The 13,475-nt window shown below is 43.1% G+C and overlaps 1 protein-coding gene across 4 annotated transcripts in view; it reads right to left on the bottom strand.

Annotated features, from left to right (window-relative positions):
* The window catches only part of LOC143004950 (myocyte-specific enhancer factor 2A-like), a 30,072-nt gene that overhangs the window by 11,680 nt on the left and 4,917 nt on the right, over window positions 1-13,475 (bottom strand). Inside the window, exons 1-3 of one of the 4 annotated variants that reach the window (XM_076156142.1) lie at window positions 10,415-10,967; window positions 6,535-6,706; window positions 3,246-3,449 (exon numbers count right to left, since the gene is read on the bottom strand). In XM_076156142.1, coding sequence (XP_076012257.1) covers window positions 3,246-3,449; window positions 6,535-6,588 — 258 coding nt within the window. In that variant the 5' untranslated portion in view covers window positions 6,589-6,706; window positions 10,415-10,967. Of the gene's footprint in view, window positions 1-3,245; window positions 3,450-6,534; window positions 6,707-7,020; window positions 7,113-7,142; window positions 7,425-10,414; window positions 10,968-13,475 lie in introns of those variants that run through there. The other 3 variants (XM_076156141.1, XM_076156143.1, XM_076156139.1) reach the window with 3 other exon arrangements.

Genomic DNA, 13,475 nt, shown 5'->3' with positions numbered 1-13,475 from the left:
GTTGTGATTGAGGTGATATTTGAGTTGTCATGTGTGACGAATGAGAAATTAGAAAAAAAACCCCAGATTAGATCATTCCTGAACTTTCTTAGAGAGCACCGCATTGAGCAGAAATGGAAGGAAATGAATTTGTCAGTGCTTCGAAAAAACGTTTCTATGACAACATGTAAACGTGTGTTGATGCTTTACTTGTAATAGCCTTGTTGGGTTACTTGTTGGCCCGAGAGTGGCAGGAAAAATGAGTGAGCACAGTCTGTATTTGTTAAGGATTTTCTCTACTTTGCTATTTAAAGCTCCATGTTAGAGTGAAAAGTCAAAGCCAAAAGAATACACAAGTGCAAAACAAACTAGCATTGTTTTCAGACCAGACAAGGAAGCTCCGGTGGGATTTGAATCCAGACCGGCGCAGCTAAATGTGGTACCACAGTTTAAACACTACATCATGTCTGGGCACTATCTTAAAGTGTCTGTTAGAGGATTTGAGAGAGTGCGAGTCTCCTTATCATCTCAAATGTCAAAGACGGCTTTACTGGATCTCCAAAGGCATCTGGGTGATTGCCACCATGACTCACAAGTTCCAGCTTTAAGTATCATAACATGTGAGGGGTGATTTCTTGTTGCTATTGGGGCTGCATCAAAGCTTGAATAAGGCCCCCCCCCTCTTTCCCTGGAGCGAGAACATGGCAGGCACAGGAGTTTGTTGCATCTCTGGCACAGCTAATCTGAGCTCACACACTTTCAAAGAAGAATGAAATCATCTGAACAAGCACGCGCATCAATTCGGTCGACGTGTAAGTGTTTTTTAAGAAGTGCTCCATCATTCTTGACACGGATGAAACCAAATTGACCAGTGTGCTGCATGTGACAGCGTCGGGTTTCAGCGGTGTTATGGCTCTCATTCATCTCTTCGCTCTGTCATCTTAAATGCATACCTTGGAAGACGGCTCTGTTGTTCTAGAAACTCAACTCTGCTACACACAAACCTGTTTCATTACTATGACAAAAACAATCTGTCAGTTAGATAAGCTGACCAGTCAGGACTTTGTAGTTGTTTTAGCTGGCAGATCATTGTGGATATCACAGAAAAGAACATTTGGCTCCCACCTCTGTTCCAGGTTGACATTACGATGTTACGTCCTCCATATGGAGCTGGATCTGTTCACTCACTTCCAAAAGTCTGTTTTTTCTGAACGATACCATGCCCACACTAAGCTTTCTTTGGGTTGGAATCCACATTTAACCTGCGATTTTAGATACCAAAATGGAGTTGTGGATAAATATGAAAATGCAAACATGTTTTTAAAGAGGATGGGAAGTTTTCTTGAAACATGGAGGGATACAAACTGGAACTGAAGCCAACTTTATGTCCCTGTGTTCATTTACTTTGAAGGCTAATATAGCCCCTATGTTTGGAAGATGAGTTTGGAAGCAGAAAAGAGATTTAATCAGATTTTTTTTAATACAACAACACAGGACTTCCTGTTCACCGCGGTCAACAGGTTTGCTTTATGAGCAAATCACTATTCTACATCAGCACGGATGCCTTAAAGCAGAAACAGAAGAGTACATTATGTGACAAGCTGCGTAAATTTCCATACCAACCTTTTCTCTGTTCATTGATACTCATAAGCAAACCACCATCTCACCACAACAATGAGCCCAAAGAAGCTTTGTGTGCGTCCCTACAGAGGATGAATGTCTGTTGGAGCCCTCCAAGTGTTACTTTACACACAGTCAAATCTCCTGCCTAAATGTTGCAAATGCAATGACCCATATGTAAAAGAGCAAACTCTTACTTTACAGGCATTGTTTTAACCAGCTTGGTCTGGTCCAGTCTGCGTGACATTTGCGGCAAAAAAGAAATATATCTCAGCGCAGGCAAATGAACCCTGACTAATGTTGCTGCAGCGATGACACAGGTGCTGCTTGTGGTTATTAGGAAAACACGCCACTGCTCTCACACATCCTCACTGATGCTCTTTACAGAAGGCCTACAGCAAGAAGCTGATCCTGCCTTTTCCTTGTTGATCTCACAGCATGTACAAAACTGAATTTATGAAGTGCAGTTTTATTTTAATTTCATTTCAGTCATCAGTCATATTGTTGTTTGCCATATAACCCTAATTTCCCCTATGGGAAAATTGAAGTGGTCGTAACACAGGAAACTAAAGAAGTTGTGTTTCTGTGATGAAGAGGAAACTTAGTAAGGAAAGAAACTCTCCTGAATCAAACTGAAACACTGAAGCTTTTATTGTCTTCAGGAAAGAGAGAAAGTATTGAAAATAAACACAGGGTGGATTTGGGAAGTTTATCTTCCTTTTACGTTTGACAGTTTGCACACTGTTATGTGTGTGTGTGTGTGTGTGTGCATGTGTGCGTGTGAAGCGGTAAGGATAGGAACACTAAATTCAGCTCTCAGAAAGGCAAACACACATTAGATGCTTACATAAGCAACCAGAATGTGAGTCACGGTGACCATTCATTTTTAATGGCAGCAGCAATGACTACGTGCTGTCAGAGAGCACAGCTCAGGGACCATGATGCAACAGCTCCAACAGCACCGCACTGATGACACAGCAGGAGCCAACAGAATGGGTGGACCACTGAAACTGAGCGAGACTAAACTATTTATATTGTCTGCTGGTTCTGTGTGCGACTGGGAAAATGCAACAACTGCTGTGCAAACACTGCAACACAAGGTTGTTGACAGTGACAATGTGGGATTTGGGGGATTTTGGTAATCTGAGTAAAGGAAAAATACAACTCTGTGTCGATCTATGTCATCAGTAGAGTTGTAATATGCTAATGTTTGATTTATTATGTTTAATGTGTACATAGGGGATTCAAAGTTTCCTGGCAGATATAAACGTACAGAAGCAGAGCAGACACAGAGCAACACTAGCAACACGTGAAAGGCCAACAGAAACATCGCTCCCAGCATGTTCATCATTGTTGGTTAGTTTAACTTGTCTTCTCTATTTGAAGCAATGGGCAGCCACAGTGCAGTGCTCAGGGAACAACTCCAGGTCTACGGCCTCATGCCTTGGTCAAAGGCAATGGCAGAAGTCTTAACCTTACACGTGTTTTGGTGGTGGGGGAAACTGCAGTATATGCAGGGAACCCACGCAGACACAGAGAAAACACCCAAACTCCACACAGAAACGAACAGGGCTGGAACGGGATTCAAACCCAGAATGTAGAATCATTTTCTCACTGATTCGGTTCAAACTAATTCGAGCACTCACCTCCACAATGTCAGAGTTGGTTCTGCTCTCGTGGGGTTCGTTGTATTCGGTATACTTCAGTAAGACTTTGTCCATGTCCGTGCTGGCGTACTGAAACAGCCTGTTGGAGCTGTTGAAGATGATGAGGGCGATTTCACAGTCACACAGCACACTCAGCTCGTAGGCCTTCTTCATCAGACCAAACTTTCTCTTCATGAACGTCACCTGGAGAAAAGGGCAGACGGACATGGTGAGGCTAAAATGCACAAAGAACTCAAAAGCAGCACAGCACCATGTGTGTGTGTGTGTGTGTGTATGTGTGTGTGTGTGTGTGTGTGTGTGTGTGTGTGTGTGTGTGTGTGTGTGTGTGTGAGTCTGTGATACTGGAAACATGGAATCTGTTAGAAATAAAGTAGATGAGATTGTTTAGAGCAGCAGACAAGAAATAGAGACAACACTTTGTGTGTGTGTGTGTGTGTGTGCGTGCTTTGTGGGGTTGAATAAATGGAGCAAATTTGAATGAGTAATAGCATGAAAGAGTGTAAGTGGCCGAGCAACTATTAAATTTGACTGAGCAAATAAGTGTATCAGTCTGTGAGTGTGTGTGCCACATGTCGGTGCAAACAGCGTTCATTTAAAGGAAGATTTCGCCAATTAACAGCCATGTTTCCGTAGGTTACTCATAGAGGAGGAATTCTGGATTATTCGCCAGCCTTCTCTGTATTGCTGCAGCCAGGTCCGTAAGCCTAATGTACTCCAGCCAGTCACTGCGTGTGTGTGTGTGTGTCTGTGGATAATAACTGCAAGGTTGTGTTCAGCTGTGAGAAACATTTCCTACTGTGGCTGCACAGACTTGACTGAGGGACTGAAAACTGTTCAAGCAGATGAAGCCTTTATAAACTCTATTAGTGAGATATTGTAAAGAATACAAGGGCAACAAACACATCACAACATTGGCACTGATGAATGATGAGTGTGTGTTCAACGGAAACTTCACAGCACATTTGATATGATGTTCAAGAAACAGCACTAAATAGAGCAGAGGATTTGAAAAAATACTCTTCTTTGCTAATAGACATGTAACGTATCCTCCTTTAGTGCTGCTTCTGTCACAGCTCTAACCTCAGTTGATGGATCTTTGGCATAAACGTCTGTTAATGATGATTACATTTTAAAACAATAATGACCAATATATCATTATCAGAATTTTATATCATTAGCTTCCAATATCATGTATGTACAAGGAGTTCAAACCAAGTATGTTATATAACTAGGAAACGGCTTCTGTCTAAGTGCCATTGGTTCAAATCCCTGGGAAAATATGGGAGTGGAAGTGATCACTGATCACAGTCATGATTACTGTCCGGCTCCTCCGCTGAAGCTGAAGTACCAGCATGTTTCCCTGAACAATAACCATTACATTCACCATCAAGACGCTAAGATTAATTCTTTGGCTTGGACTATGTGCAACTCACATCAAGCCCACACACATTCCCCCAGCGCAGGAACACACACACACACACACACACACACACACACAAACACACACACACACACACACACACAAACACACACACACACATCAATGATCCTCCCACATCCCTCCTTCAGCATTCAGTCGACTCCTTGCTGTGAATCATTGCTAGATGTTTCTTGTCTCTGTCACGGCTTCTGGGATCCTGACTCGACATATCACAGCTCTGGGAAGATTCCTCGGACTTTCACACCTTTAAATCGATATAAACTGAATGAAACTGAAACTTTTTTTGGACTGTCATAAGTCATAGATCCATGTTCTTGTATTCTATCCCAACTATTCCCAATTTCCATGAAGATGATTTGAACAGGAGCACAATGAGGAGCACATCGTGTCGAGGTGAAGAATGTTCACACTCCTGCCTGAATCATTTGGAATATAGCAAAACACCCTCAATGAGTTTCCTGTCTCGTTAACTCGGGTCAGTTTCTAAAAGTGCAAGCGTGGCGGCCAAAATTCTCTCTCCAACTCGCGGGGCAGTTGTGTGTAATTAGCTGTGTGGTGGTCCGATCTCTCATAAGGTCACAGTTATTAGCTGCCTGCAGAGATCCAGCCCTGCAGAGTGACCACAATACACCTTGGACGCTAATGACGTGCCACCATGGTGATGCAGAAAAATGTGAGACAGAAAAGGTATAAGGTAAATTCCAAATGTAATGCAAATTGTGAATGTGGACGTGAGTGTGACAGAGGATTTACCTCAGTAACCTTGCGTACTTTAAAGTTAAGTTACCGTAAAAGAAACAGAATCTAAGAATACATGCAAATCAACTTCCCGAGATAATGTGCTAGAATCTAAGTATACAGTCAAGTGCACACACAGCGTCTATCTTCAATGCTCCCACAACCAAACATCAAATATTAACATCGTTCCAGATATTTGTTTTCCAGCCACATCTCTATTTCCAGAACGCACGCTTTCTTTCCAGACAGGCTGGTATTTGTTGTGCTTGTTGGAGGGTTGATATAAATAAATACTGTATATATATATAGAGGAGACAGACAGAGAGAGATTCCAGTGGGCAAGCAGTGTGGCTGCGCTGGGAGACGTGAGAGAGAGAAGGCCGCTGTGTGTCCCTAACGCTGACCCGCCCTGCTAATGACAGGGTGCTGTCCGGACCCGGCTAACCCCAAATTACTGCCCTCGCCACCAGCTGTGACCGCTGCACTTTCAAAAGTAACGGTGCCTAAAGGAATCTTCAGACGGTCTTTAGACGGCGACAAGAGACGGTCTCAGAAGGCAAAGCTTAGGCTTACAATCAATGTGACTAGATTTTTATACTGTGAGAAATATGAAGTTCCTGGTGTTAGACTTAGTAAGTGAACATGCATTTTGTTGACTATGACCATACTCTGAAGGCAATACATCCATTTATTCAAACATCATTGGATTGAAATCATCATAAATCCTTTAGCCAGGAATTCCAAGGATATGATCACAATAAGTTGCCACTGCATGTTGATCACACACTGGTGGATTCTCCCCTCATACACTAACACAACGTGTGTGTGTACGTATATTTAACCGTTAATCTCGTCCATGCATTCTTCTTACTTTTTTGACTTAATCACAGTAAAGACCAAAATTAGTTGTATAGTTTGCAAGCTTGTAAACATACCGAGTGTCGCCACCATCTCAAGAACATGATGTGACCCTTGACCTTTGACTTTCTCACAACAGGGCTCTTAATATGCGATAGTAGCAGTCCATTAATGTAAGTGGCTTTAAAATAATCATGTTAAATAAGATGAGGGAGATAAAAGCACACTGACCTGTCGGTTCCTCTCGTCTACGATCCGGGTGATCTGGATCTTCTTCCTCCCCATTGCCAAAACCTGTTTCGTCCAATGGCCAAGGAAGAATGTCAGTAAAGCTCTGAGTCGTCACAGCTCAAGGTAAGATCCTTAACACATAGCTCCACTTTCATCAGCTCAGCATGGCTTCCTGAATGAGAGAGAGAGAAGCAGATTCAGCATCGACATCTTATAAAATACAACATATACAACAAGCAAACACATTCAAACGCTCAGGAGGAAAACCCATAATTGGATTTACTCAACAAAAGGTTGTAGATTCCTGCATTTACACCAGACTGTCAATGCTGCTGACATGACAGAATGACAGAGGGCAATTTTCATATCGAGGCATTTAAATCAATACTTTACGAGAACATCTTTGCACTCAGAGAGCAGAGCTGGACTAAAAAACACTTAACGCATTTCGGTTTGACATGTTGTTTATTTGTGTCGGCTTTGGACCTGGAGGCTTTATTCTTCTAGTGAGTCTTCAGGTGTTCCTCCTCCTTCATCCACTGAACTTCACAACTCACAAAGGAGAAACACCTACCGCCTCATATCTAGTCATCTGCTTCATCACGCACCTTGTCTAGCTGATTCCAAACTTATCCACAGCGGCGCTCCTCCATGTGCACCAACATGAATATTCCGCCCAGCAGCTTCCCTCCACTCCCCTTTTTCCTCCTGCAGGAATGCTCCCTTGTTTTGCTGCGTGTGTGCTTCACTCCTCTCTCTCTCTCTCCTTCTCTCTCCTCTGCCTCGGCGTTCCTGAGCCCTGCCTCCCCTCAGAGCTCCTTAGCTCTTCCCTAATCTCATTTGATCTGGGAGGAGGCAGCGAGTGAGGTGAAGCCGGGCTTTATTCTAACCCTCCCTTGGATTAGTGCAGCGTGTAGAGCCAGCAACCCCCCCTGCAGGGAGCACTGGATGATTGGATAAATGCATTTGTTGCCGAGTGTGCGCCGGTGGAAATTCTCTCGCTGAGTTTTGAGGATTATACCTCAACAAAAAAAGGAAACATCAGAATATTGCACATTGATTTAAATTTATATTAGTCTCTAAATGTAGTTTTTACTTCCCAAAGTCGTCAATAGGCTGTGCTGTACTTGATGCTTTGTATTGAAAATAAACAATAAACTCACAATGCAGTGTGTCTGCATTTTTTTTATATCCTCAATATCTAAAAGCAAAGTTAAATGTATGATTTATCTGAAGGATGACTCTTAACGCAGCCCTTCCAGCTGACCACTTACCCAGATAGAGACTCCCTGGGATATTTGGGATTTAAAAGCCAAAATGATATACATATTTCACAATCTGGATAATTTGATGCCAAAAAATATCCTCTCCACTACGCCGTCTGATATTTCCCTGGAAATCCAGATGTGGCCATTCTCCCTGGTGTGTGTGTGTGTGTGTGTGTGTGTTCCCTCTCATGGCTCTATGTTGTGACCGCTGACCCCTTTTGCCACTTTGCACCACCAGACGCCTGTCATGTCGGCAATCTACAAACTGATATATATATTCTATTCTTCTGGATGTATCACAGAAAACAAGGTTATACACAATATCAATGTTGAGCTTTATGATTTTATTTCACTTACTTTGCTTTTCCATGACACTAAATCTATAGGCTGGCCTGTTACAGCCAACAACCGAGCCTGTTCCTCCTCCTCCATACATGTGCTTCCCAGACAAGTCGTCAGATCAATGCAGATGTAATATGTTACAATATGGCAGACACTCGATCTGGCTGACTTGAAAATCAATATGAGCCACGAGAGCGGCAGGAGCCCGCAGCATCCGTCTCTCACACCAACACCGACGGTGCAGTTCGCTCCAAAATGGGTCACACACCGGACTCTTAAACAATGAGTAATAACACATGATAACACAACATGAAAACTAGTTACAGTACCTTACAATAATTAATGTTTATAACTGTCCCAAGTTTACATATTTTGAGTTTTAGTTTTGTTGTTGTTTTTTGTTTTCTAGTTTCATTCTCGGTCACGCAAAATGAACAATGTTCTTTCCCACATCTTGCAAACACGCTCTAACTTTATGTGATTACTTTCTTGTGTGATTATCTTTATATACTGTAATTAGCTTTCTGTAGGTTTTGGATTTTTGTCTTATTTCATTTTTTTTATGTACACTTACTGTGCCCTTTTCAGAGCTCCTCTTTGACTCTCCAGAAAGCATCTCCCCCCCTCTGGACGTTTCCTAAGCAAGACGTGCTAAACCCCCAGAGCAAACCCTACAGACAAACACTCTCCTCTTTATCTCGCCCGTGAAATCCAATTCCTGCGGCTCTTCAGCAGCGTGACGGCGCTTTGTGAGGGTGAGGAACACACTTTTGCAGGGGTTGGATTGCGCCGGATTGCTTATTTGTCAGGCCTTGAATGTCACTTAAGTTCATTTGAGTGAATAAAGGGATTTCATCTAACTCCACTCGGCATGAGCGGGTATCGATTTCTGCTTTTTCTCTGATAAAAATGATGAAATAATTTAAATAATAGCTTTTTTTAACATTATTTTTGATTTAAAATTTTTTTTAGGGCAAAGGGAAATATAATCCTTAAGTTAAAAAACCGTAAAATGTTTTCCTGGCATGAATGCATGGCTTCACACACACTTAAGCTCCTTGGTGGAGGTGATAAAGAATGATTCATGAATATTTGATGTAACGTCTAATGAAATCATAAATTGTCTTAATAGCGTTCCATGTTAAACCCCAAACTACTATCTGTCTACTGTCACCACAGACTGAGTGTGTTTGTTATTTCCCAGTGAAGCTGAGGAATGTGAGGTGTGTGAAGTTTCAGGGAGTTATATGAAACAGGGTGTTGCTGATTAACTGGGAGGTTTTCTGTGCAGGCTTCCCTGTTTAATAAAGGTTCAACCGGCCGTCTTCCCCTCAAATGATTAACATACCAATTACTCCAAATGTTTTGGAATGAGTCTGCCAACACGTTAACAATACAAACCGTCAGCTCGCTCACAATATAAGGCGATCTACCTTTAACGGTTCAAATGATTTCCATGTTAGTCTTGTAGCTGAGCATTCAAATTCCTCTCTAGATTGACTTACGCTCACTGTTAAAGTACAAAAAGCATCAATTCCTACACAAGTGACCGGTAATCACGAGGTCAAAGGGTCAGATATCGCTTCTGTTTGACACAACAAATCACTGGGAAACATTTAGCTACACACACATTTCTGAACACAGACGACACAGAGAATTCATTCTGTTCCCTCTGCGCTCGGCCATCAACCACTAACAAACACGTCAGTCGCTCCGTTTACATCACATAGGAGCAACTCCTTGCTTAGTTTCCAACCAGCGTCTTGGAAAACACACTAGAAAAACTAAATGACTACATTTCATAACACCTAAAGCATCTTTGTATCGTCGCTTCACCCGAGACATTAACAGAGTCAGTGCTTGTGCCGGTTTGTTATGTCAGTTCTACAAAGACTACAAAGCGATGCAGAGTAATTGGAGAACCTTTCATCCCTCCTCCTCGTTAAATACCATAGGTTCATCTCTAAATTGCGTAGACCCCACTGTGACCCCTGCTAAAGTCACTTCGGCGGATCAATGAGGCTTCACGCTGATGCCACTCAGCAGGCTCCACCACCAGCAGCTCCCCGATCTGCTGCTACACACAGAGCAGCACTGTCTCAGATAGAAGCCCAGGAGTGGAGATTATTCTGGTTTTGGTAGATGATGGCGTCGCTCCAGGTAGACGCAGCAAACAGTTATGGCGAGATTTACGGCCATTTGCTTGGAAGATCAAAGAGTTTCTGTTTCATCGTCGACTCTGTAACAGATTACATTCCTTGTATCTTTACCTTCCCTGCAGCTTTGCTCTCCTCTTCTTCCTTTTTTATTTTTGCTCAACCTCCCCCTTCTTCCTCTCGCTGCTGTATCTGCATCTTATTCGTCGGCAGCAGGAGAGCAGCTTTCTGGCTTGAGGCAGCCCGATGCAGACTGATAGAAGATTATTTTCTTCGCCTGCGGCAAGCCTGGACGTGCTTTGAAGTCCGTAGAAAGGGAGTTTTTAGAAAAGTTTGTGTGGGAAGTCATACATGGTAAACAGCTCTGTGGTGGACCTGCTGTCCGAGGGAGGCGGAGTGAGACCCCGAGCTTGTTTACTGGCTGCAGTGTTTAACACCACCCTGTTTCCAGTAGAGCTCAGTGTGTCACCCCTCCGACACACACACGCTCACTGCTCAATACTCTTCCTTTGATGTCAGGAAAGCGAATGACAATTTATGTAAAAACAGTATTGAGCAGCGTCTACTTGAGGGATCCAGCGTGGCAGACGATGTTCCGGTGCGATGCACAAAACTCACAACAAGCAATCATAAAGACTTTACAACCAGCAACGACAGCTACAAAATGAGTCTGTGTGTAAAGCTTCCAAATGACACTTAAGGTCTTAGTTTTGGTTCCAGAAGTGGGGGGAAACATAATTAAATTTCCCTGAGCAGAGTCAGACGAGCTGCAGCGCTCTGACAGTTGCATTTCGGTCTGTCCAGATTGTAACATTGTGACATTTAGGGATATTTTTGCAGATTCATTTAAAAAAAAAAAAATGCACCAATTCCATGATAGCTTGACAATAGTTGTAATCTCTATATGTCCAGGCCTTTTCAGAGTTACGTGCCCGAATAAGCATCGGTCAGCCTCTGGACATGAACATGGGTTTCACAGCTAGATGTGGAACAAATGAAGTGAGGCGCTGCTGCTGCTGTGTCTGGTGATTCACTGTGATTAATTCATCACCGGGCCTCAGACGGGTGAACCTCTGGCATCGGGCAGCTTCAGTATCGACGCAGCCCCTTTGCTGCCTCGCAGGTCACTGAGCTAATGAGTTTGGTACTGAAATGTAATGATTGAACTCATCTCCATCCACAAACAGCCTCGCACCAGGCAAAAAGTCAAACAGATTAGGGGCTTTAAGCGGTCGGCTCAGACGTTGTGTTTGATATTCAGCTATCAAAAGGAGATGGTGGTGTGGTGGCGTCCCTCTTCCCCGAGGTTCTTTGCGTTTGTGAGTGTGTCCGTGTGGATTCTGAAAATAAACACACAGGAACAATTCACCTCTGAGCCTCTGTGTGAGTTCACTGACTGCACAGTTTTCTCTTGTACACAGCTAGTAAAACTCTGCGATGGCGGTCTGCTCATTTAATTACTGGACCGCTGTGATGTCATTTCATTATTGTGTTGCTTTTATGACAGTGGTAGCGGGATAAAAAATGTTCCTGTCTCAAAAGAGATGCTGATGTCATGGCGTGAACAGATCGAAACACAAGCTGCTCTGTAAAATAAAAATCTCCCCTCTGTTCTTTGCATAAAAACACTCATTTGTCGAGTGCTGAACTTTAACACACACACATACACACACACACACGCACACGCACACGCACACGCACACACACAGAAATGTAAGTTTAATTCCAAACTTTTGCACATCTAGGTCCCCCAAACTAATTCCCTGTTAGACTCTGAGACTACCCTCCAATTTTGAAGACGACTTCTCAAGCCTCTGTTAACATCCTGCGGTGCATGACCTGGACATCGAGTGCTCACACACATCACTGCGGGTGTGAATCTTAACTCTCTACGGCGATCGTTTTGAAAATAGGTCCCCAGGAAAAATTCTACTTCTAAATCCAACAGCTCCTGGGAGAGAAAGCTGAGGAGAGACAGCAAAGATATCGGCCAAGTTGAGCGATGTTGACAGTCCTTTCCTATAATGTTTCTGCAGAAATGTTGCCAGACTCGCTGAGGCTCAGTCGTAAAGGGGACTGAGCTTCCAGCACAGACAGTCCAGATTTGACAATGCCAAGTACAAATATGACTCTTTAAACTACAGAGCTTTCCTCGTGATAGTTTGTCTTGTTTTTGACTCTTACAGGATATATTGTTGATATTATATTCCATTATATCACTTCTAAACACCACTAATAGGCCTAAAAACAACTTGGAGACCTCACGGCTTCCAGGGCTCACAAGTCTGATGAAAACACTGGAAATGGCAGCAAAAATCAATGAATAAAATCAATTACAATGAAAATACATCTACGGATGGGGTGAAGCAGATCAGATAGGATTCCTAATACCTATTTTGGAAAGACCAGCAAATATTAGAAGCCTTTAACCAGTCGGCCTAAATGAAAGTACATCCAGTGTTCAAATCCATCACTCTGTCGATTTGGACACAGAAAACCTCTGACAAGTTTCATCTTTTAGGGGTTTGGGGCTCAAAAATTGGAAAAAGGCTTGTTGTTGTTTTAGCCTGTGCCATTGAACACACCGCTGCTCTGGTGAAAATAGAGCCAGCAGAGACTAAAATACCTTGTGGTTTGGTTTGCAGTCAGTTATGATAAATGAGTGGAATGGAAGGTATAACTGTGACTTTACCGCTCTGGAGGGAGGAAATATAAATATTCTATCAACCAAACAATTCCTCATTTTTACTGACAAGGACCTGCAGCCCTCGACGTGACCTGAAGGAGCCTCGGACACGTATGACGGCGAAGCAATGGAGACGTCTTTAGTGACTCTCCAATTACACACACGTGCACGCACACGCACACACGTGCACGCACACACACACACACACACAGATGAGTTGAAGTGTAGCCTGGGTCCAGTCCTTTGATCTACTAAATGAAATTATAATGAATTCTTCCACATTTTCTTGTTTGTTCCTCCTCTCATTGAAATTCGACGCTTTCAGCAAAGTGGAATCTTCCTTTTAATGTTAAGAGGCGACGGCAAGTAGATGTGAGGCCTCCATCCTCCAGGCGATCCCAGGGTCCCCCAACCATCTTACACACCCCCCACCCCCATCTCTCTCTCTCTCTCTCGCTCTATGTGATTACTTTGCGAACACACACATTT

Source organism: Genypterus blacodes, unplaced genomic scaffold, assembly GCF_046128005.1.
Source record: "Genypterus blacodes isolate CSIRO-AG114 ecotype Tasmania unplaced genomic scaffold, CSIRO-AGI_Gbla_v1 ptg000067l_1, whole genome shotgun sequence".
NCBI classification, from domain to species: domain Eukaryota; kingdom Metazoa; phylum Chordata; class Actinopteri; order Ophidiiformes; family Ophidiidae; genus Genypterus; species Genypterus blacodes.
Note: the sequence above shows the minus strand (reverse complement) of the source record. Positions and strands in the feature narration are given on the sequence as shown.